This window comes from Lissotriton helveticus, chromosome 7 (genome assembly GCF_964261635.1).
Source record: "Lissotriton helveticus chromosome 7, aLisHel1.1, whole genome shotgun sequence".
In the NCBI taxonomy this organism is placed as follows: Eukaryota; Metazoa; Chordata; class Amphibia; order Caudata; family Salamandridae; genus Lissotriton; species Lissotriton helveticus.
The window spans coordinates 1,807,485,133-1,807,510,933 of NC_136068.1; the positions used below are offsets into that span (position 1 = coordinate 1,807,485,133).

Consider the following 25,801-nt stretch of genomic DNA (forward strand, 5'->3'; position numbering starts at 1 on the left):
TTCACGCAGCAATGCGTCATTTCTCAGAAATGAGGCCCAGTGTTTCTCTTCTTTGGACAGGGTTTCAGCCTGTTTCTGCAAGTGTTTTCAGTTCGAGTTGGACATTTTCTAAACAAATACGCTTTAGTATCATTCAGAGGTGAAGGAAACTGCAGCGACGCCAGATGGTACAGATCCATCTATTCCTTTCCATGGTTTTACTAGCTATCAGATATAGTGAAGCAGATAACAAACAGATCAGGAAGTCACAAAACGTAACCTAGGCTACGAGCCCCACTGCTGCCCAAACAAGTATTTGCAATGCAATAGGGCTCGCATTTACGCGAGACCTATTACATTGTAAACGGGAGTACGGTTGGGCAGGCGGGGGCGAGAAGGCACCGACAGTGGGAGTGCAGTTGGGGGTGCAAGAAGGCACAGACAACGGGAGTGCGGGGGAGGGGGAGGAAGGCACGGCAACAGGAGTGCAGGCAGGAGGGGGCGAGAAAGCAAGGACAACAGGAATGAGGTTGGGAGGGGGGGCGAGAAGGCAAGGACAGCAGGAGTGGGAGGGGGCGAGAAGGCAAGGACAACGGGAGTGTGGGCGGAGGAGGGGGAAAAATAGTGCTCTAAATAACATGTACCATACAGTGTAACACTCGAAGTAAAGGGGTCAATAGCTATGGGAGTGTACAAATGACGACATGGCATATTAAGGCGGGACTAACAAGCCTCATAATCAATCAGAAGACAGAATTTACAAAGGGCAAAGACAGAAGTCCATCATTCTTTTGCTCACCATGCCACCCCAGTTTAGGAATGGCCATATGCAAATCAGTCTTGACCCTGTACCTCATGGGAACAGTCCAGCCCGAACTGCCACGCCTGGTCTTCCCTGGACTGGAAACAAGCATCCTAGGACCGAGTTTGGGGTTTCACCCCTCATCAGCCAGGATAGCTTGAATCCAGTGGCACAGTGATCCATGTCTGGGCATACCCAGTGCACTTAGGGTAAGGAAGTAAAAGAGACACAATTGATGGACGGAATGCAGAACAAATGAGGTTAACATAGTGATCAGCTGGCAGCCAATAGTATGACGGCACCAGCACTGAAAAGGAGAGTGAAGTGGTTATAAATTGATGCTCACCTTTTTACATGTCAGCATCAGCACTTTTGGATGTCTGTAATAGGAGACTGCCCAACCAGCTCTGGCCCTGATGTGAACTACTTTTTACATGGATGTGCGCATGTTCAAGAGCAGGATGCTGTCACTCACAGTTCAGTAAGCCAATGCCATAAGCAGGCTGTTCCATTGCCCCATGCTGTAGTCCATGATTGGAGGAAAATTGTGAATGACACAACAGCAGACTAACGCACGATAAGAGATGGCTGAAGTCCATGTAAGTATATTATATATAATTTCACCAATACCAAAAACGTCTTGGCAAAGGTCATACGTAATAAAGGTAGCCCCCAACATGAATGGCATAAGGTTCAGTGATGGTGCCCGTAGTGTCTCTATTTCTTGTTTAGCCTGGCCGGGCCCCTGCTGCAGGACCATCATACCACTTACAGTGATAGACACATCCCTTTCTGCTCTGCTCTTCCTCAAAGCAGCAAGGACAGCCAGTAATACCACATTAAAATCACCAAAGCCACCTCATATCGGCACCTGGAATTTCCTACAGTAACTGGAAATCTTACACTGGAGAAGTGGAAGGAATGAGTTTAACAATATCTGTAAATCACTGGTCTGTACTAGAGCCTTGCTGCTGATGGAACATTCCTATTCAGCGTGGTGTGCGTCAATGGTGTGTTCTTGCTCCCATGCTATTCACCCTTCATATGAAGGATGGAGTAGATATTTTGATGAACTGTCAAAAGGATTCTCTTGCCCAGAGCAACAAAAAGGTTCCTATTCTTCTGTTCGCAGATGATTCCCTACTTATTTCCAAGACACCCATGGGGGTCCAGCTCCTGGTTGATCAATTCTCAGGTTTTTATTTGTCTAGGGGCTTGGATCTCAATGTTAATAAGACCAAATATATGGTGCTTGGGAAGGGAGGGGCAAAAAACTCTATCATCCGAGTAGGTGGAGAAGCCTTAGAGAGGGTGCAGAGTTTTGATTATCTGGGGGTAAAAGTAATGGATAATCTTAAGTGAATAGGACAACTTAGTAAAAGTTCATTATTAATCGAGCATAGGTCGAATGCCATCATCATATTGCATAGGCAAACAAGCTCACTATTGGTCTCACTGGCCCTTGCAGTATATCATGCTAAGGCCCAAGGCGCTGCACTTTATGGTGCTGAGACCTGGGGTTGCACTGATGCTTCTTTATTATTCACTGCTGAAAACAAATTTGCAAGGCAGTTGGTTTCTGTTCCAACCAGTTCTCCTCCTATTCCCCTATACTTTGACTCAGGAATAAAAAGAATTGCAGATCTGGATGCACTTAGACCACTTGTTTACTGGGTCCATTTATGGCTTACACCTGAGTTAAGTGAGTACAGAGACTCCCTTGCATATGTATTGAATGTTGCAGGCGTCAAGTCAGTACCGTGGGTAAAAAGAAATTCTGATTGGATGAGTAGGTTGAGACTGCAAAGGGTATCAGCAGACCCGTTGGTTATTTGCAAATTAGACCTTAATGTCCTGAAATCCTGCTGTTGGTCATACTTCCAGGAGAGTTACGCTAACAACAAGTCAAATGGTTGTATTGTATTGTAGGGGTTATTTATAGAGCACACTGTGACCAAAGATGATATCCTGGCGCTGAACTATTGTGTAAGATATAGCAGATGGAAAGATAAACAGTGGCCACTAATGGGTAAATAACCAGGTCTTCAGTGCCTTCCTGAATATGTGTAAATCAATTTCAGAATGTAGGGAGGCTGGAAGTTTACTCCATAGCCGGGCCGCGTTAACCATGAATGTGCCTCCTCCTTGTCTAACTTTCTTGTACCTGATCTCCTGGGCATAGTTACCATTAGTAGAGCGATGGTCCTGCCAGGAGTGTACTTTTTTATTTTAATTTGAAGAAGTATTGGCCCTTTGTTATGTAATGCCCTATGAGCATTACATAGAGATTTAAAAACTATTCTCTGCTTGACATGTAGCCAATGAAGCTCCTTCAAGGCTTCTGTGGTGGATGAATATTGGGGTTTGTTCAGTGTCAATTTGGCAGTAATGGTCTGAATACGTTCTAACTTTTTTAGAAGGTAACTAGGGGCTTCTAGCAACAGGGCATTGCAGTAGTCCAGCCTACTTAGTATTACCCCTCTGGAGATCAATGCCCTGACAGGTATATCGAGCAGAGGGTATAGCTTCCTAAGAGCATGTATCAGAGCAAAACAGGTTCTGGTGATTTTATTCACCTGGTTTTCTAAAGATAGCCCTTGGTCGATGGTCACACTCGTACTGCCACAGGATTGCCCAAAGGCTTTTGTATGGGTAGTGGCCAGAAATTCGATGGTGTGGACACCGGAATTTTGTCGGAGGGGCAGCAGAGAAATTCTGTTTTATTTCAATTCATCTTCAGTGAATTTGAATTCATCCAATGAAGGATGCCAAGAATGCATGCTTGAAAGTTTCTGATGGTATCCTCCTGGTTATTATTCAATGACAAAATTAGTTGGGTGTTGTCCGTGGTACACAGACAAAATATCGAGTTTTAAATTTCGATATACAATTATATCGAAGTTTAAATATCGAAGGGACATAATATAGAAGGTAAGTAATATCGACACTCTTAATATCGATATTAGTAATATCGAAGTTTTAAATATCGATGTCAGTAATATCGAAGTAAATAATTTCGATGTTACTAATATCGATTTTTAAATAAATTTTGTGTATAGTATATTGTCTTTATTATGTTTAATAATTTATTTTTAATGTAATTTAATTAAATATTGTCTTTTAGTACTGTAGCGGGTTGTGGGTTTATAGGGGAATAGGGTGGGAAGTAATTTAATTATGTTAAATTAATTAATAATTAGTAGGAATTATAAATTAATTAATTGAGAATAATTTTTAAATAATTATAATTAATTGAATAATTGATAAATATGTTCTGTAGCGGGTTATGGGTTTATAGGGGAATAGGGTGGGAAGTAATTTAATTATGTTAAATTAATTATTAATTAGTAGGAATTATTATTTAATTAATTGAGAATTATTTGTAATTAATATTAATTAATTGATTAATTGATAAATATGTTCTGTAGCGGGTTATGGGTTTATAGGGGAATAGGGTGGGAAGTAATTTAATTATGTTAAATTAATTATTAATTAGTAGGAATTATTAATTAATTAATTGAGAATTCTTTTTAATTAATTTTAATTAATTGATTAATTGATAAATATGTTCTGTAGCGGGTTATGGGTTTATAGGGGAATAGGGTGGGAAGTAATTTAATTATGTTAAATTAATTATTAATTAGTAGGAATTATTAATTAATTAATTGAGAATTCTTTTTAATTAATTTTAATTAATTGATTAATTGATAAATATGTTCTGTAGCGGGTTATGGGTTTATAGGGGAATAGGGTGGGAAGTAATTTAATTATGTAGAATTAATTATTAATTAGTAGGAAGCATACATTAATTGTTATTAATTGGTAAATAATTATAATTAATTGGTAATTAATTTTAAATAATTCATTAATTGATAAATGTGTTCTGTTGTGGGTTGTGTGTTTATAGGGGAATATGGTGGGAACTAATTTTAATGTAATTAAGTAATAATGAATTATTTTTTATAAGTATGTTATTTCAACCCCTACGCTATCCAACACTTTCCCTACTGTTGCACTCTCTGGAGTGGGAATAGTAATTTTTACCCCTACGCTATCCAACACTTTCCCTACTGTTGCACTCTCTGGAGTTGGAATAGTAATTGTTACCCCTACGCGATCCGACACTTTCCCTACTGTTGCACTCTCTGGAGTTGGAATAGTATTTGTTACCCCTACGCTATCCAACACTTTCCCTACTGTTGCACTCTCTGGAGTTGGAATAGTAATTGTTACCCCTACGCTATCCAACACTTTCCCTACTGTTGCACTCTCTGGAGTTGGGATTGTAATTTTTAATCCTACGCTATCCAACACTTTCCCTACTGTTGCACTCTCTGGAGTTGGAATAGTAATTGTTACCCCTACGCTATCCAACACTTTCCCTACTGTTGCACTCTCTGGAGTTGGAATAGTAATTGTTACCCCTACGCTATCCAACACTTTCCCTACTGTTGCACTCTCTGGAGTTGGAATAGTAATTGTTACCCCTACGCGATCCAACACTTTCCCTACTGTTGCACTCTCTGGAGTTGGAATAGTATTTGTTACCCCTACGCTATCCAACACTTTCCCTACTGTTGCACTCTCTGGAGTTGGAATAGTAATTGTTACCCCTACGCTATCCAACACTTTCCCTACTGTGGCACTCTCTGGAGTTGGTATAGTAATTTTTAATCCTACGCTATCCACACTGTCCCTACTGTTGCACTCTCTAGAGTTGGAATAGTAATTGTTACCCCTACGCTATCCAACACTTTCCCTACTGTTGCACTCTCTGGAGTTGGAATAGTAATTGTTACCCCTACGCTATCCAACACTTTCCCTACTGTTGCACTCTCTGGAGTGGGAATAGTAATTGTTACCCCTACGCTATCCAACACTTTCCCTACTGTTGCACTCTCTGGAGTGGGAATAGTAATTGTTACCCCTACGCTATCCAACACTTTCCCTACTGTTGCACTCTCTGGAGTTGGAATAGTAATTGTTACCCCTACGCTATCCAACACTTTCCCTACTGTTGCACTCTCTGGAGTGGGAATAGTAATTTTTACTCATACACTATCTTTTAGCTTTTTTATTAGTATTATGTTGTTATTAATTGTTATTTATGTGATTATTTTATGTATATAAATGTATTAGTAATTTATTATATTTTTATTTTTTTATAAGTTATGAAAATAATTAGAGTTAATATTAATGAAAAATATATTATGTATTATATATTTATTAATATTAATTTGTATTACATTATGTATTAATTTTAAATATTATAGTACATTTTTAAATATGTTTATTACATTTATAAGTATTATTTTGTTAATATTAGATTTTTATTTAATAAAAAAAACGATATTTTACAAAAAACGATATTTTTGTCATTCTATATTTTTTTTTCGGTATATTTGTACCTACCTTGTTAGGGATAGGATTCCTATATTTTTGACTTCGATATTTTTGTTCCGATATTTTTGGATATCGATATTTGTGTTATCGATATTTTGTCAGACATTCGTTGTCCGCGTAGTTGATTAATTTAACATTATCGGTTTTTATGAGTGTCATCAATGGTTTAATGTAGACATTAAACAAGATAGTGCTAAGGGAAGAGCCCTGGGGGACACCGTGTGTTGTTTTTCTTAATTTGGAACAAAATGGGGGAGAGATACGGCTTAATATCGGTTATAGAGGTATGACTTTATCCAGTTTAACATTGGTCCCCCCCCACCCACTGCTGAGAGCCTGGATATGAGAATGTGATGGTTAACCGTGTCAAATGCAGCCGATAGATCTAGGAGGACAAGGACGGCCGATTGTCCTTGACTAACTGGTTTTTAGATATAAAGTCCTTTCCATGTTTTGAGGAATTTGTAGATTTAGTTTCTCCATCTTTAGTGAAAAGCTTGTATATCCGTTTTTGCTTTGATATTCTCCCTTTGAGATCTTTCACTATTAAATAGAGTAAAGACCCAGTCTCTAGCATTCGCCTGGCCTGTCGCTTGGAAAGTAAAGACGAGATACCTATAATGTTTTTTTGTTCAGGGTATCTTGGGTCTTGCCGGAAATGTATTGGCCCATTATGTCGGAACTTGAATTTGACTAGATATCTAATGGCTTATAGAATTTTAGTGATACCTCGGCTGTAATTGTCTTTGCTATTAGTAAACTTTTACAGGCGGTTTGATTTAAGTGTAATAAAATTGCAGTAGGGGTAGTCTAGCAAACGAGATGTATTTTGATTATCAATTCATTTTAATTTATACATACTTTCAATTTTTTAATTAATATGAGATTTGTGATTAAAATGTGTGGTTCTCTTTTATGCTTGTTTGTATATATCTCAAGTATATATTTGCAACGCTTGTGTATAGGAATGGGTTTGAAGTAGTATTAATTTTACTGTATGAATGAAATACCTGTTGTTTTGAACTGTATTTTTAATATTATATATGTGTTAATATATTGTGTATGCATACTTTGATGGTACATGGATACTGAATAAAGAATTATTACTACTACTGCATTGCACTGCAAGTATAACATTTAACCCATCTCCTGAACAAATAATTAGTCCCATCAAAATTACTCTTCAAGCTTTCCCTAGCTGAGGACCTCCAGGCTCCTTGTTTTGCTTAATAATTCTGTTCAATATCACAACCAATAGTTACACTATCAGACAATGTCAGAGGTGCTGCCCACTATTCAACAGCCCTGGTGGTAAGTTCAGAATGTGAAATATATGAACAGAACATAAGATAAAAACAGAACGTGTGTGAGAAATTATCCAATCACCGAACATAGGAAATGTTCATAGTTTTTCCATGTTTTTCCAGGAAAAGCCCGGTCCTGTCTGCAGTGCATCGACTTCAATGTGTCTTCTTGCAAAGGCTCTAAGGTGGCCTGCCCCTCTGGAGCTGATCATTGCATGTCTACACTCACCAAGACCACCATAACTGGTAAGTTAAAGTCAAAAAGGCCCAAAGAGTAAGCTGCTTGGCTAGTAAACATCCCCCCTCTCTAAGGAGTCATTTCTCTTTGATTGCACTGTAGTCCCTCGAAACTCTTTAAGAAGGATCTTTCAAAGATGAAATGGCATTGCACAAGCCCCTGCACCTCTCAGCATGGAGGCCAGACCCTACAAGCTTTCTTCCTTTCCTACTTTCAGGATGCCCCTCCCAAAGCTCAACGGCTCTCTACGTTGGCACCGGAGGGCAATACTTTAAAAGAGGCATGGGTCTGCGACTTCTAACCTAGAGGAACACACTTGCTGCTAAGTGTTAGTGATATAAGTGTGATCTAACAGGAACAGTCGCTTTAATCTTCAGGTAGAGCCCCTTTGAAACCTCCGGCAGTGGCCCGAGCTACAGGTGCCCACGGTTATAAAGTTAGGACATCACAGACCTAGTTAAGAGATAAGTTTCTATGGCCATAAAGCTGATTACGTGGCTCCTGAGATGGGCTAATACAGCAGCACAGGTTAATAGAGGAATTGGCTCAGAAGATCTGCCCCATCATTATCCGAGAAGCTGATTCCATTTCAACTTAAAAAGGGAACTTCTAAGTCACATAAAACAAACAAATCGTGAGACGCGCGAGCGCGTCAATCAAGATGGCCGCCGCCGTGTAGGCTCTGGTAGTTCGTCAGCCCTTTATCTATTATAACGATAATTTTTTACCTCAACGAGTGGGATTTGAGGAGAGCGCTTGCTACACCACCAGGTTTCCTACCTTTCAGCCGATTTTGGGGCATTTACTGTCGACGGAAGCCTGTTTCCCTGCCTCCTGGTTCCTGCTCCCAGCTGCATCCTGAGGTACTGCCTGTTTTGTGAGCCTTGGGGGCGGAGTGATTCTTAGGAAAGGGCCTGGCTTTGGCCTAGCCACGCCCACAGTCCATTATAGCTGCTGCAGCAGTGCTTTTTCAGTGTTTTACACTGTTTTCTTTACTCCTTCACTCATTTAATTCACATTTGTGTATTATTATTGCACACCTGTGTCTCATCTTTGCCTCACAATGGACAATAAAAATCCAGTCAATAATAAAAGGAGACAGCAAGTTTCCCCTCCTCCAGTTAAGTCTAAAGTGGTGGAGTCTTCTTCTGAACCTTCGCTTTCATTAATTCTAGAAGAAATTAAGGCTTTACGCAGTAATACTGATGCTATTGCCTCTGATATTATAAGTGTACGCAAAGATATGGCTTCTCTGTCCATGAAAATTTCAGTTAATTCCATCAAAATACAAGATAATAAAAGTAAAGTGGATTATTTTATTCCTCTTGTGGCTCAAATTCTTCCAATGCATGTTCAACTTCTGGAATTGGAAAACCGCAACCGACAATATAATCTTCGCATTTTTAATTTGCCTGAAGAAGTTGAGGGTTCTGATTTTCGTTTATACTTGGAATCTTTGCTTCCTGGTCTTCTGAATCTCAAGTTTCCAGAAAAATTTGAAGTGGATAAAGCCCATAGAATCCCTTCTCATCGTAACCCTTTTCATACTAAACCCAGGCAAATGATATTTACGGTTCTGCGTCATCACCATCTTGTCTTGATCCGCAAAGCTGCAAGAGGCATTCCCTCACTTATGGTGAATGGTCACAACATTTTTATTCACCAAGACTTTGCTAAAGAGACAGTGGCTATCCGTAAAGAATTCTCTGCATGTCGTCCACAACTCGGGAGCCTTGGTTTCAAGTATGGTCTTTTTGATCCTTCTACTATGCGCATATGGAAAGACAACTTTTCCAAATCCTTTCAACGTCCTGAAGATCTGAGGCACTTCCTTGACCAGCAAGCGCCACCTTCAATGGATACTCATGACCCTAACACTTGACTCTTTCTAGTCAGCAATTTACTGACACTTTTTTGATTTTTCTTGATATTTTTATGGGCTTCAACGGTTCTGGCCATGCTTGTGAAACATGTGTGCGTTTCTATGTTTCTATTTATATTTCTTGTTTGTTCTTTTCTCCATATTTTCTTTTCATCCCCTTTTGCTTTTACATATAGAGTTGCTATTTTAATCTGTTTCTTCTTTCTGCTTTTCTCCATCTCTTCTTGTTTCAATGTTTTCTTTTCCTTTTCTTTGTTCCTTTCTTCTTTTTATAATGGCTACTGTTCATAATGTTAAAATTGTTTCTCTTACTGTGAAAGGTTTGAGACACACAGTTAAACGTACAAAAAGTTTGGACTATTTAGGTAGCTGTAAAGTTGATATTTGCTTTGTGCAAGAAACTCATGTTGAAGATAAAATGCTTCATTATATGAAATGTTTCTTCTCCGGCTACTGGAATAAAAATGGTGTTGCTATCTTCTTTGCGAAGAAACTCCACTGTCAGGTTTTGACTAAAATGACAGATTCTGAGGGTAGATATGTACTTGCTAAAATTAAAATCCATGATTCTACTTTATTTTTACTTTATATTTATGGTCCTACAGCGGATGACCCTACTTTTTGGTCTACTATTACTACTGAGGTTTTGAAGTTGGGTAATGTTCCAATTGTTGTTGGGGGTGATTTTAATGTTACAGCTGACCCATTGTTAGATAGGTTGTCTACCACTAAATTTCGTCCTCCTAAAGTGTTTCATGCCTTTAAATTGTTTACTCAAACTACTAAATTAGCCGACGTCTGGCGACTTCATTTCCCTACTGACAATGACAATGTTTTACCTTTTTTTCCAACCCTCATAATTCTCACTCACGAATTGACTATTTTCTACTTTCTCCCTCTCTTTTCCAAACTGCAGCTTCCCCGATAATTGGTAATATTGATATATCAGATCATGCTTTAATTTCTTTTGTTTCAAATATCTCCTCCAATTTTACTAAGCAAACCAGATGGCGTATGAACACTAGTATTGCTCTTAACAAGCGTAATAAACCTAAACTATTACAAGCTATTCAAGATTATTTTTTGTTTAATCCAGAAAACTCTACTTCTGTAATCAATAGATGGGATGCTTTTAAGGCTTACATTAGGGGTGCTACAATTTCCATCATGGCTCATGAGAATAAATTGTTTACTGCTAATATTAAACATTTGGGGAAACAAATCGCAAAATTTGAATGATTATTTATTACTTCCAATAATCCCCAACACAAAACAACACTACAAAAACTTTGTTGTGAATTCAATTCTATTCTTAGTAAAAGAGCTGGGGTTCAACTTGCTAAATCCAATGCTAGATTTTGTTTTAATTCCAACAAGTCTGGGAAACTCCTTGCAAATTACTTACGTATTAAAAGAGATAAAACACAGATTACCTCAATTCATGGCCCTCACATAATGATATTGTTCAAGAGTTTCTTGATTTTTATTCTAACCTATATAATAAACCAGAGTTGTGTGATAGTTCATTAATTGATGTCTTCCTGAATTCGTGTGACTTACCAAAACTTCCTCTCTCAGATAGAACTGGATTGTATTTACCTATTACTAATGAGGAACTTCTGAAAGCCATTAAATCACTTAAACAGAATAAATCCCCAGGCCCTGATGGTATCCCTGCTGAATTTTATAAAGAATTCCAACCTCATCTTTTACCATATTTATTTCTGATTTTTTCACATTTTAGTTCCTCTGGAACCATTTCAGGCTCTTTTGCTGATGCTTTAATTATTGTTCTTCCCAAACCCGATAAAGACCCAACCCTAGTTTCTAACTATCGCTCTATATCCTTAATTAATCAGGACTGTAAATTATATGCTAAAATCCTTGCCTCTAGATTAGCTCCTGTACTCCATTCTATTATTCACCCCGATCAATCAGGATTTATGAAAAACAGTTACTCCGCTAATAACACCAGAACCCTATTACATGTTATTGAACAAAGTCCTACTCTTCTTGTTCCTGCTGGAGCTATGGCTTTGGATGCCAAAAAGGTCTTTGATTAAATCCATTGGCAATTTTTGTTTCAAACTTTATCTAGATTTAATTTTGGCCCCTCTTTTATTCGTATGATTTCGGCGTTATATTATGCTCCCACTGCTCGTTTATTTATCAATGGCCAAATTTCTACTCAATTCTCCCTTTTTAGAGGAACGCGACAGGGTTGTCCCCTTTCCCCGCTTTTATTTCTATTGGGAATCGAACCTTTTCTTAATTATATACATAATTGTGAGGATATTCAAGGTATTACAATTAAAGATGTTACCATTAAAACTTTAGCTTATGCAGATGATGTGTTATTGTTTCTTAGTAATCCAATTTCATCAGTTCCCTCCTTATTAACCATTATTGATAAATATTCAACACTTTCTGGTTACAAACTTAATGTCAATAAAACTGAATTTTTCCCTTTAAATGTTCTGTGTACCCCTGATATGTTACCTTTAACTGATATTGTTTGGCAAAAACACAAACTGAAATATCTGGGTATTTTGTTCTCATCCTCCTTACCCTCAACGTTAAAATTGAATAGTAATTTTATACTTGATTTTGTTAAAAATAAAACTTCTAGATGGTCTTCTCTCCATCTCACTTGGTGGGGAAGAATGGAATCGCTAAAAATTAATATTGCTCCTAAAATATTTTATTCCCTTGCTATGATACCCACTCAATTTCCATTAACATTCTATAAAGATGTTGATAAACTGTTATCTACTTTTCTGTGGACTAAAAAGCCTCCTCGATTTGCTTATAAAAAGCTAAAAATACCTAAATGTAATGCAGGATTTTGCCTTCCTGACTTTTTCCTTTATCATAAGGCATTCATACTAAAACAAAGTTCCTTGTGGTTTACTGTTTCACCCATGGTTAATCCTCCTATTTGGTTTGATATTGAAAAATCTCTAGTTGCCCCTTTTCCGTTACCCTCCTTACTCACAAAGTCTCATAAATCTACTGTTGTGCACTACTCATCTATACTCAAGTCATCCAGATTAATTTTCAATGATTTAGATATTAATTTTGCTTCTCCTTTAATTTCTACATTGAATGTATCGCTGTGGCATAGTGCTATTATTAAACTGAATAGAAAGGTGGCTTTCTGGAACTCTTGGATTAAGGCGGGCATTTTTTACCTTAAAGATGTATTTTATGATAACGCTTTTATTCCTTTTTACGATTTACAATCTAAATTCCAGTTGCCTAAGAATGATTTAGTTAAATATCAAGCTCTCTGTAACTCAATTTTAGACTCTTTCCCTACTGGTGTCCCCTCTACTCTTACATCTGATTTGTTAATGTATCTCAACGCCGTTTCTTCATCTTCTCATGCTGTTTCTATTATGTATAAACAATTTACCTCCTCATTAGGTACCAATATTGATGCCATTTCAACATTTTGGAATACTGAACTCTCCATTCACTTATCCAATGACTCTTGGAAAACTATTTGGCTCAATAGCATTTCTGGATGGTTTCCGGTGTCTGTTTACCAGACTAATGCATATATTTTGTTTAATTCCCTTTGGACGCCTGTACGCCTCCACCATGCAAAACTACTTCCTTCTGATGTTTATTGACACTGTCATTTGCATCCTGGGTCTTTACGTCATATGCTATTTGAATGCCATATTATTTTGAAATTTTGGTCAGAGGTTTGGGATGTTTTGTTAAAAATATTCAGGATGCTTTCTCGTATAAATTGTACGTTTGTAAATTGGTTGTGCTTGTTCATCATCTACCGGATTCTGAAACAAAATTGTTTAATTTCTTAATTTCGGCTGTGTTAAAATCAATTACTTTTTGTTGGAAAGACGCTGCTTCACTTTCTGTGCATGCTTGGTGGTCATGGATTATCTTCACAAGAAGAGGTGCACAATTATCCTTACATGGAGTTAATCATAACCAGATTTCTTTTCAATCCTTCTGGTCTCCTATTGATTCATACATGTTGTTGCAACAATAATTTTCACTTTTTTTATTTTTATGGCTACTTCATAAGTGATGTACAATTTATTTAGATGTTAATAGTAACTCTACAATTTATTTAAGGTGATATAATGTATACCCTCTTCCCTTCCCCTTTTCCCCTTTCTCCCTTCCATGCTTTTATTTTCCCCTCATTGACTTTTTGCTAACTGTATTTTCTTGACCTATTATGATTGGTTTATTGTCTGTTAAGATCAATTATTTGGGTTTTATTGACATTTATTGCTTTTATGCATTGTCTTTTTATGTCTCTTTTTGAAAACTCAATAAAATTATTCTGAACAAAAAAAAAAAAATGTGAATTTCGCTAACCGTGGTGCTTGGAAACTAGCTAGAAAGAGTGAATTAAATGGAGGAAGTCGGACTGAATAAAGACAAAATGCACTCAGGGACAGCTAGGGAGATTATAGATTGACAGCAAGCAGTCCTCCTTCCTTGAACCCTCCTAAAGTGATATGGCACCATTCTGAAACAGAAAGACCCCCCCTTCTGAGCCACAAGACTCTAGGGAGGACTCCTGGGTGATACTGGATGGCTCGGTAGTAGCGGGGTCCATCCTCCAGTCGCGCCCTGCAGCCTCATATTGGTCGTCTGGAGTAAAGGCCTGTTCCTCTTTCCCCTCTTCTATCTCCATCCAGGGTGTCCAGAGTTGGCTTCAGAGCCAAAGCTGCAAACTCTGCTGTTCGGCTCTGTTAGGGTCGGGGAGGGCTTTGGTTCATAGACAAGAGTCCTGGCCCTGATCACGATGGCTCTGTTGATGATACATCCGATTTTAAAAAATGGTGTCATCCTGTAATCCGGAATGTGGGGCCAATGCGTTACATCAAGGATGGGGATAATGTGATCAGATTTCTTTTGACCCTTGAAGAGGGGGGGCTGCAGTTTGATAGTCAATGCCCTTCCAGGAATACATTCATGGTTAATGGACACAGGTCTTGGCCCAAGCCCTTGGCCTGTGCCTGTGCCCATACTGTTAATAGCCCTGGGATCTTGGCCTGTGCCTGGTACCCATGCTTTCAATAGCCCTGATACCTTTCCCTATGCCTGGTACCCATGCTGTCAGTAGCTTAAATTCCTTTGCCTGTGCCCGGTACCAATGCTGTTAATAGCCCCAAGACCTTTGCCTCTGCCTAGTACCCATCCTATCTATAGCCCCTAGAATTTTACCTGTGCCTGGTACCCATGCTGTCAATAGCTCCAAGACATTTGCCTATGCCTGGTACCCATGCTGGCAATAGCCCCAAGACCTTGGTGTGTGCCTGGTACCCATGCTGTCTATAGCCCCTAGAAAGTTGCCTGTGCCTGTTACCTATGCTGCAAATAGCCTCAAGACTTTGGCCTGTGCCTAGTACCCATGATGTCAATTGCCCCTATGTTTTCCCTCTGCTGTCAATAGACCCAATAGACCTTGGCCTGTGCCTGGTACCCATGCTGCTAATAGCCCTAAGAACTCGGCCTGTGCCTGGTACCCATGCTATCGGTAGCCCCAAGACTTTGGCCTCTGCCTAGAACCCATGCTGTCAATAGCCGCAATACCTTGGCCTGTGCCTGGTACCCATGCTGTCAATAGCCCCTAAACCTTTGCCTGTGCCTGGTACCCATGCTGTCAATAGCCCCAGTACCTGGGCCTGTGTCTGGTACCCATGCTGTCAATAGCCACAAGACCTTTGCCTGTGTTTGGTACCCATGCTGTCAATAGCCCCTAGACCTTTCCCTCTGCCAGGTACCCATGCTGTCAATAGCCCCAAGTACCTTTGCCTGTGCCTAGTACCCAAGCTGTCAATAGCTCCAAAACCTTTGCCTGTGCCTGGTACCCATGCTATCTCTGCCAGTGCGAGATAGGCAGAGTAGAGATTCCTTTTGGGTACGTGGAAGGAGACTCTTTCGTTGTGGTAATTGGGTCCGATGTGGAGGGATTTGTAGGCGTGGGTGAGTAGCTTGAAGGTTACTCTCTTCTTGATGAGGAGCAACTGGAGGTGCTGTGTTATGTGTTTGTGTCGTGGGGTTCCGAGGACGTGTCTGCCTGCTGTGTTCTGAATGGTTTTGAGCTTGTGTAACAGGGTTTTGTTAATTCAGGTGTAGAGGGCGTTACTGTAGTCCAGTCTGCTAGTTAGGAGTGTGTGGGTGACGGTCTTTCTGCATTCAGGGGGATTCACTTGAAGGTCTTGTGGAGGATGTGGAGGAATTTGAGACAGGTGGGGGTGACAGCTTTGATCTAGCGGGTCATGGTGAGGGAGGAGTCAAGGATGATGCTGAGGTTACGGGAGTGGTCTGAGGGCTTAGTGGATTTCCGAGGGCGTAAGGCCACCAGGTGTCGTCCCAGGCGATAGAGAAGGGTCCAAGGACGAGGACCTCTGTCTTCTCCAAGTTGATCTTAAGGCAGCTGTTGTTTCTCCAGGCTGCTACATCTTTCATTCCTTCCTGGAAACTGAGTCTGGTGTCTTCGGGGTCCTTCGTCGGGAAGAGGATGAGCTGGGTGTCTTCGGCGTAGGATACTATGCTGAGCCCATGCTGACGATGGCGGCGAGGGGGGCCATGTAGATGTTGAAGAGCGTGGGGCTGAGCAAGGCTCCTTGGGGTACTCCGCAGTTGATCTCTGTGGATTCAGAGAGGAAGGGTGGGAGGGATGTATGACATTACAACGCATGCTTTTACCACGCATGCTTTTACATCGCAGTTTTTACAATGCATACCATTACAACGCATAGCACTTTGGGTGCTGGATAGTGAATAGTTTAATTTACTATTCCAACTCCAGTCCCCGTGGACACTAGGGAAGGTGTTGGATAGTAAATTAAATCTATTCCCTATCCTAGAGCGCCCCCCAGCGCAATGTGTTGTAATGGTTTGCGTTGTAAAAGTTGCGATGTAAAAGCACTGCGTGGTAAAAGTTGCGTTGTAAAGGATGTTTGCCGGTGGGAGTCTGATCCTTGGGTACCGCCCGTGAGAAAGGAGCGGATCCATTCAAAGGCGGTTCCTGGTATGCCGGCGTCATGGAGTCTGGCTGCGAGAGTGCGGTGGGAGACGGTGTAGGTAGCAGCGGAGAGGTTTAGCAGGATGAGGGACACAGTGTGGCCCTGGTCCAGTAGCATGCGGATGACATCAGTGGCGGCGAGGATGGTGATCTCGGTGCGGTGGTTGCTGCCAAATCCGGACTGGGATGAGTCGAGGATGGCGTTCCCTTCGATGAAGGTGGTCAGCTAGGCGTTGATGAGTCTCTCGGTGACTTTGACTGCAAATGGAAAGAGAGATGTGCCGGTAGTTTTCAGGACCATCGGGTCAGCCGTGGGTTTCTTGAGGAGGGGCTTGACCTCTGCCTGCTTCCAGTTGTCGGGGAAGATGCCGGATTCAGAGGAGGTGTTGATGGTCCGGCATAGTTTGGGTGCTATGGCGGTGGCTCTGTGGTAGATGTGCGGCAGACAGGGGTCCGTGGGCGCTCCTGAGTGGGTGTTATTCATGGTTGTGGCGGTGGTAGCTGCATTCCAGATCGTGATGGTGGGCTGGTTGTCGGTGGTGGAGAGGGGGGTGGTGTCTGGAGTCTGTTTGCTGAAATTGTCGTAGAGGGCCATGATTTTCAGGTGGAAGTAGGAGCTGAGTTTGTTGCAGAGGTCCTGGGATGGTGTGACATCAGTGGCTTAGCTGGGGGGTTTGGTGAACTGCTGAATGAGGTTGAAGAGTTCCTTTGCGTTACTGGCATTGGTGTTGATTTTGTTCTTGATAAAGGTCCCCCTGGTGGCTCTTATGCACTGGTGGTATTCTGTCATGGTGTTCCTGTCAGGGTTTCGGTCTTCGGTGGTTTTCCTGCTCCTCCAGTGTTTCTCAAGACGTCTGCAGGAGTGCCTGGCTTCTTGGAGGTCAGTGGTGAACCAGGTGGCCTTCATGGGGCGTTATCCGATGGGGTGGCGGAGGGGTGCAAGCTTGTCTACACAGGTGGTGATCCAGCGGTGTAGTTCTTTGGTTGCAGAGTTGGAGTTGGTCGTGGCAGAGGGGGGGTCGTGGAGGAGGGTGGTGCTGAGGTGTTCATCTGTGACCTTACTCCAGATCCTTTGTGGTGGTTGCGGGGCAGGTTTGGGTGCGGTGGTGGTGTTGAAGGTAAAGTGTACACAGAGGTGGTCTGTCCATAGGGGCTGCGTGGTGTGGCTGTAGTAGATGTTTGTCCCTCCTGCAAAGATGGGGTCGAGGATGTATCCAGCTCTGCTGGTGGGGGTGGTGATGAGCAGCTTTAGTCTGAGGTTGACAAGGTAGTCCAGGAGGGTGGTGGAGTAGGGGTCACTGCGGTTGTTGAGGTGGAAGTTCAGGTCTCCGATGAGAATGTAGTACATGGAGGAGATGGCGTAGGGTGTGACGAGGTCAGCAATGGTGGTGGAGGAAGAGGCATGGGGTCCTGGGGGTCTGTAGGTGAGGGTCCGCGCAGGGTGGTTCTGGGGTTGGTCTTGATCAGAAAATGGAAGTATTATGTGTTGGAGAGGGGTTCGCTTGTGCTGGAGCTGGAGAGTTAGAGGGAGCTCTTGTGTGCGATGGGGACTCTTCCTCCTGGGCGATGAGGGGGGTCCTTTCTCTGGATCTTGTATCCGTCAGGGATGGCGGGGGCAATGTTGGGGGAGGAAGTGGCCTTGGTCCATGTTTCAGTGAAGAAGGCGACGTCTGGCGATAGGGTCTTGAGCAGCTCTGTGTAAGGAGCGCACGTTGAGGAGGATGCACGTCAGGGCTGTAGTGGTCCGGCATGTGTTCAGCAGTCCTGGGGACGCTGTTGATGATGAAGGATTGTCGGCAGGGCCTGCAGGAGAACTGTCCGTGGGTGGTGTTTGGCATCGCTCGCTGGAATCTGTTGTTAATTCCGGGGTTGAGTCGGAGGAGATCAGCAGAGTTGTAACAGTGAGAGAGGGTAGATCCAGGGTTCCAGGCACTGGCCGCGATCGGGCCATGGATGGGCACAGACTAGCTTGCCTTAGGTCCGCCTTAGGTGCGCCAGCGGCGTGTCCGCAATGCGGCCACCAGGTGGGCATATCCTTTGGGGTGGCAGCGGCTAAATATTGGAACAGTTTCCCTTGGGAAATCAGGGAACTCAGGGAGCTCCTTCTCTTTACAAAAAGTGTAAAAACCTGGCTGTTCCCCAAGACGTATTGGCAGGTCCCTGTTTTTTTTACTCGCTCCCCCCTTGAGCTACTTTAGCGCCAGGATGCCTGCTAGGTGACAGCGCGCTTTACTAATTGAATAAATAAATAAATAAAATAAATAAGCAGGGGAAGGGAGAGGTAAGAGCAGCTGGTAGACAGGAAGCAGGAACCGGCGGTGGAGAGGGGCTGCTGGGGCAGCAACGGCGGGAATGACATAGAGGGCAAAACAGGCATAGAGAAGAAAAAAGGGCTAAAACAGAGAGGACACTGGTGCAATAAGACAGAGAGAACACAGGTACTTTCTGGCACAATAAAAGACACAACAGAGATAGAGTAAGGAGGCTGGAAGGAAGAAAGAGAATGGGCACAAAGGACAGAAATCTCAAAAAGGAAAGAGAGTTACCCTCTGGACCCACAGGAACTGGGTAGAGTATAATAAAAAAAAGCTGAAAGTGTTCCCTGGGTTTAGATTCTTTTAGGGAAAACAATTCTTCAACATGGACAGAAAGACAGTGCAAAGACAGACAGAGACAACAGTGGCCAGCAGAAGAGCAAGGCTCTCCCTCTGGACCACCAGGGATGAGGCGCAGGCAGGAGCTTGCAGGTGGAAGAGGGTCTCCACACCTACCTGAGCTGCAGCACCCAGAGCACAGTGCCAGAGAGGTGGCACTTGACAGCAGAGCTGAGGGGAGAGAGCAGGTTTATAGCAAGATCTTTGCCTGTGCCAGGTATCCATGCTGTCAATAGCCTCAAGTCCTTTGCCTGTGCCTGGTACCCATGCTGTCAATAGTCCCTAGATCTTCTTTGCCTGTGCCTGGTACCCATGCTGTCAATAGCCCCAAGACCTTGGCCTGTGCCCAGTACCCATGCTGTCAATAGCCCCTAGACCTTTTCCTCTGCCAGGTACCCATGCTGTCAATAGCCCCAAGACCTTGGCCAGAGCCTGGTACTCATGTTGTCAAAAAGCCCTAACCTTTGGCCTGTGCCTGGTACCCATGCTGTCAATAGCCCCTAGACCTTTCCCTCTGCCAGGTACCCATGCTGTAAATAGCCCCAAGTACCTTTGCCTGTGCCTGGTACCCATGCTGTCAATAGCCCCAAGACCTTTGCCTGTGCCTGGTACCCATGCTGTCAAAAGCTCCAATACCTTTGCCTTTACCTGGTACCCATTCTATCAATAGCCCCAGAACCTTGGCCGTTGCAAGGTACCCATGCTTTGAATAGCCCTAATACCTTGGCCTGTGCCTGGTACCCATGTGTCAATATCCCCAAGGCCTTCGCCTGTGAGTGGTACCTATGCTGCCAATAGCCTCAACACTTTGGCCTGTGTGTGGTACCCATGCTATCAATAGTCTCAAGTCCTTGACCTGTGCCTGGTACCCATGCTGTCAATAGCTTCACCATGTTGTCCTGTGCGTGGGACCCATGCCGTCAATAGCCCCAAGACCTTGGCTTGAGCCTGGCACCCATGCTGTCAGTAGCCCCTAGACCTTTGCCTCTGCCTGGTACCCATGCTGTCACTAGCCCCAAGACCTTTGCCTGTGAATGGTACCCATGTTCTCAATAGCCCCGACATGTCATGCTGTGCCTGGTACCCATGCTCTTAATCGCCCCAAGATCTTGGCCTGTGATTAGGACCCTGTTGTATTCTAAAATGATGTCAGCTTTAGAATGGTTAGAGATCAGGTAGAATGTTAAGGGCAGAGTGGAGTCACGGTTGGATTGTTACCGGTCGTGCTCCTGCCTGCTGTGGATGTCTAAGTTGTCCTTATCCTGTAATAAACCTATCTTAGTACAACACGACGCGTGGACCCATTTACTACATAATTACTGGCGACGTTTGGGCAACCAAGAAAGGAATTTTCGAAAATGGATAAAAAGGACAACGTTCACGTTTGAACTTCACTTCTCAATTGTCACTTGTTTGAACTTCAGTGACATCTTCTCGGAGTCCTGTTCTCCAGTAAACTATTTTCTTCAAAGGCGACTTTCTAATAAGCGTGGAAACGGAAAAGAAAAGCTGGAGACTCGAGAACATCTATGCCTCGCAAATGAGACTCGAGATCATCTGTGCCTCGCCAAACAGCGTCATTCTGTCAAAAACCAGACATCGAAAATCAAAGGTACTGAGTTTTACAATTTAAGATACTTAAATGTTGGTATAAACCTACTTTAATATTCACCGTTGGAAAGTGCATTTTTTCAAATCGAGCTGGAACCTTGAGCTCGCTGCAACTCGTCTCCTGCTCCTTAGCAACCGTGACGAATTCTGGGTATTACCCTTCACCTCCCTGACGTGATGACGTCAGCAACGTGCCTCCATCTTCTTGCTTCCTTCACAGCTGCAATCTAGAAAGGAAATTTAACGAAGTATCTTCTGTTCTCATCATACCTTCGTCCTATTTAAAATATATTTCTAGACGTACAATTTATCGATCGTCTAACATGTACACAAGGTAATCAGACTTATTTATTTATTTATTTAAAAAAAAAAAATTCTTTCTCATTTTAATTTTTATTCCAATTAAAAAAATATATATATGTCTAACATTGCTGCGCCACCTCATTTCCTCCAAACTGCTGGTGAGCCAAACATCGAGTGGGATTTGTGGTATCCAATGTTTGTAGCTTACGTCGACGTTTTGAAAAAAGATGGGTGCTCGGCCAAACGCAAATTAGCACTCCTTAGACATTGCCTTGGTGGAGCAGGCATTAAGGAATTTGACAATCTTCCTCCTGTAGAGGATGCTGAAGACATTGATGTTTTTGAAAAAGCTACTAGACAGATGCAAATTCGTTTTGGCAGGAAAATAAACACTGTTATGGAACGATTTAAGTTTTATTCCCGTGTCCAAAAACAAGACGAATCGATTGAGAACTATGTTTCAGCTCTGCGTTCACTAGCTTGCTCGTGTGCTTTCGAAACAATTTCTTACGAACAAGTGCTAAGAGACCAGATTATGATGCGCACAAAAAGCAAGAAAATTCAAGAAAGACTTTGGTTGGGGACAGAATCCTCTTTGAGTGCAGTAATTAACATTGCGAAAGGCATTGAACAGTCCGAATTATTTGTGTCAGAGATAAGAGGTCAAACACCAAAGTCACAAGTTCCTGAACCGGAAGTCTCTTTAGTTAAGAACCAAACAAATTCATTCAATCCTAATAGACTTCCTCCTAAAAAAGATGGTGACAAGAGCTTGTCAGAAAATAAGAATGTTGTTGTAAATAAGTTTGCTTATAGAAAAAACATTTCTTGTTATAGATGTGGCAGTTCGAATCATCTTGGGAACTACAGGGGATGTCCTGCTTGGGATAGAGTGTGTGTCAAATGCAAGAGAAAAGGTCATTTTGCTAATGTTTGTCGTTCTTCCCAAAGAGTCAACTATATTTCGCAAGAAGAAGAAGAAGAGGTTTTACATAGTTGTAACTGCATTTTGTCTGTAGATGAATCAGAGCAAAAAGAATTTCCTTCTTGTTCTATTTTCATTGATAACCAACCTATTCTCATGATGATTGATTCCTGCTCATGGTATTCCATTATTGGTCTAAAATTGTTTAAAAGCTTATGGAGTAACAGGGAATTGATAGCTCCTGATATTTCCCCCGGGGGATATAATGAACAGAGAATAAATATTGAAGGATTTTTTTGGGCTGATATACAGATTGAAGACCGATACACAAAAGGGAAAGTTTATGTAGCTACTAAAGGAGTAGCTATTTTAGGGTGGCCACATCAAGGTGATCTTGGGATTAAACTTGACCCCAATGCCGATCCCCCAGTTTACTTGGGTGATATATCTGTTTTGAATTTATGTGAGATGGGAGAAAATACTTTTTTTATAGAGAAGGTTAAGAAGGATTTTCCAGATGTTTTCAAAGAGTCGTTAGGGTAATTTTCTGATTTTAAACACAAGATTATCCTTAATGATAATGCCATTCCAGTCAGGCATAGAGTTAGGAATGTTCCATTAGCTTATCGTGGGAAACTCATAGAAATCCTTGAAGATCTGGTGTCTAAACAGATTATAGAACCCATCGAATCTTCTCCCTGGGTTTCTCCCGTCGTTTTATCACTCAAAAGTTCTGTCGATCTCCGCTTATGTGTGGATCTCCGCAGTCTTAATAAAGAAATTTGGATTGACAAACATCCCCTTCCTAACATCCATGAATTAATCTCCTCACTTACTGGTGCCACCGTCTTCTCAACGATTGATTTGGCCAGCGCTTACCACCAGGTTGAGCTTCATGAAGAGTCAAAAAAACTGACCGCTTTTGTAACTCCGGAAGGCATGTTCCAATATTTGAGAATGCCTTTTGGACTTGCAAGTGCTGCATCCGTTTTTCAGCGCTTAATGAAGGAGGTTCTTTTTGATTGTAAAGGAGCCATCGCTTTTCAGGATGACATCCTAATTTTTGAGGAAAATTTTAAAGAACATGATCACAATCTGCATTGTGTACTGGCTAATGTTCAGAAGAAAGGACTCACTTTAAAGTTCAACAAATGCAGATTCAGGCAACCTAAGGTTGAGTATTTAGGACATGAAATCTCAAAAGATGGAATAAAACCCAAGTTTAACCATATCAAAAGCATTACTGAAGCCCCTGTTCCCTCCTCTAAAGAACAATTGTTGTCTTTCTTGGGCCTCACTGAATTTTATGGTAAATTTGTCCAAGATTACTCTACCTTAGTGCACCCTTTACGAACTTTGTTGAAGAAACAGGCAAAGTTCGTCTGGGGTAAAGATCAACAGCTTTCTTTTGACATTCTAAAGGGTAAAATTATTAATGCACCTTTCCTCAAGCCCTTTTCTGTCCACAAAGAATCTATAGTTTGTGTGGATGCGAGTAATGTTGGCTTAGGTGCCGTTTTAATGCAGAAGGACAGTTTGGGTGAACATGTTGTGTCCTATGCGTCAAGAAGTCTACGAGATTCTGAGTTTCATTATTCCACAATAGAAAAAGAGCTTCTTGCCTGTACTTGGGCCACTCAACATTTCCGCCAATTTCTTTGGGGGACGAAATTTTCGTTGAGGACGGACCACAAACCCTTAGTCAGCATGTTATCAGCTGGTGGTGGTAGAACTCTCACTGCTCGTCTCGCCCGTCTTGCTGCTAAGTTGCAAGAATATCGCTGTGAGGTTGTCTATGTTCCTGGGCGTCTCAATGTGCATGCGGATTGCATGTCACGCTTTCCTATTGGCGATTGTTCGAATGGGAATTATCCTGAGGAGTGTGATGTAGCTTTTACTTTGTGTGATGTTAATTTAATTGCTGGCAAAGATCAGGAAAACTCTATTACTGAAAGTGTTTGGTCTAAGGCAATGCTTCATGATGATGTTCTTGAGAAAGTGAAGGTTTACCTGAGGAATGGTTGGCCTGAAGAAAGGAAGTTAAGTGGTGAATTGGCTTCTTTCTTTAAGGTTAAAGATGATTTGATGGTGATTAATGACATGGTTTATAGAGAGGACAAAATTGTTCCCCCAAAGGATGTTAGAGAGTCCATCTGTAATTTGGCTCATGAAGGCCATATGGGCATGTCTGCTACTAAGAGAAGGGTTAGAGAATTTTATTGGTGGCCCAGTATGGATGCCATGATTGACAGATGGGTGAGAAATTGTTCTCCTTGTTCTTTGAGCGACAAGTCTGTAAAACCAATTTCTGCCAGTTTTTCTCCTGTAGAGTTTGCTCTAGGACCATGGAGAAAATTAGGTATTGACATCATTGGTCCTTTCAACTATCAATCCGGTAAGGATATGTTCGGTGTTGTTCTTGTGGACTATTTTTCAAAGTGGCCTGAATTGAAGATTGTGGAAAAGGTCAGTTCTGAAATCGTTGTGGAATTTTTAAATGAGGTTTTTTGTAGAGAGGGTTTACCGGAAGAAATAGTTTCAGACAATGGCCCGCAGTTTGTGAGTGAAGTTTTTACTTCATTTTTGAGAGTTTGTGGTATTCTTCATAAAAGAGTTTCTAATTATTCTCCACAATCCAATGGCCAAGTGGAGCGTTTTAACAGAGTTATTAAAGAGTCTTGCCAATTAGCTTTACGGAGTGGTTTGAAATGGAAGAAGGCCTTACAAGCTACCTTGTTTACTTATCGTATGTCTCCCAACTCAGTTACCGGCCTATCTCCATTCGAAATGTTACGTTGTAGGAAGCCAGGAACAAAGATTTTGCCTTGGTGGCTGAAAGCGAGAGATTGCGATTACCTGGAATTGGATATGAAGAGTATTAGAGATCGTGTTAGCAGATACCAAGAGAAGATGTTACAGAGTTCTTCTCAGAAGTCTGATTCCTCCAAACTTTTTGTAGGTGACCTTGTGAGGGTAAAATTTGGTGGTATTATTCCGAAAGGTGTTTCAAGATGGTCTTCTCCAGTCAAGGTCACTGAAGTCTTTAGCAAAGCTGTGAGAGTAGAGGGTGGCAAGATTTGGAACTTTAGGCGCATCTCAATTTGCAGATCTGATAATTTGAAGGAAAAAAATGTTGGTTTGGATGTAAAATCTCAACAAGGAATTCAGTTACTTCCTGTTGTTGATTCGGGTTTTCCAGGTTCACATGAGGTTTTTGATAATCTGGGAACTTCTCATGTGTCACATCAAACATGTATCAACAATTCTCCTCCACAACCTGTTTCCACTAATATTTCTGATGTTGTTTTTGATAATGCTCAAGAATGTAATTTAGAACCTGTTTGTGCACGCAGAAGCTCTCGTGTAAGACATGTTCCTGCAAAATTTAGAGATTTTGTTTGTTCTTAAGAGTTTTTTATTTTTTTATTTTAGCGGGGTTTGTTTTTTTTAGTTTTTTTGTTGTTTTTAAAGGGGGGGAGGTGTGTTGTATTCTAAAATGATGTCAGCTTTAGAATGGTTAGAGATCAGGTAGAATGTTAAGGGCAGAGTGGAGTTACGGTTGGATGGTTACCGGTCGTGCTCCTGCCTGCTGTGGATGTCTAAGTTGTCCTTATCCTGTAATAAACCTATCTTAGTACAACACGACGTGTGGACCCATTTACTACAGACCCATGCTGTCAAT

At 41.7% G+C, this 25,801-nt stretch overlaps 2 protein-coding genes across 6 annotated transcripts in view; one reads left to right on the plus strand and one right to left on the minus strand.

Annotated features, from left to right (window-relative positions):
- Positions 1-25,801, minus strand: part of LOC144770793 (uncharacterized) — a 315,531-nt gene that overhangs the window by 264,419 nt on the left and 25,311 nt on the right. The gene's annotated exons all lie outside the window — the stretch shown is intronic.
- Positions 1-25,801, plus strand: part of LOC144770792 (phospholipase A2 inhibitor 25 kDa subunit-like) — a 248,743-nt gene that overhangs the window by 164,923 nt on the left and 58,019 nt on the right. For all 3 annotated transcript variants that reach the window (XM_078655547.1, XM_078655549.1, XM_078655548.1), the window contains one exon: positions 7,612-7,734. In XM_078655547.1, the coding sequence (XP_078511673.1) occupies positions 7,612-7,734 (123 nt within the window). The remainder of the gene's footprint in view (positions 1-7,611; positions 7,735-25,801) is intronic.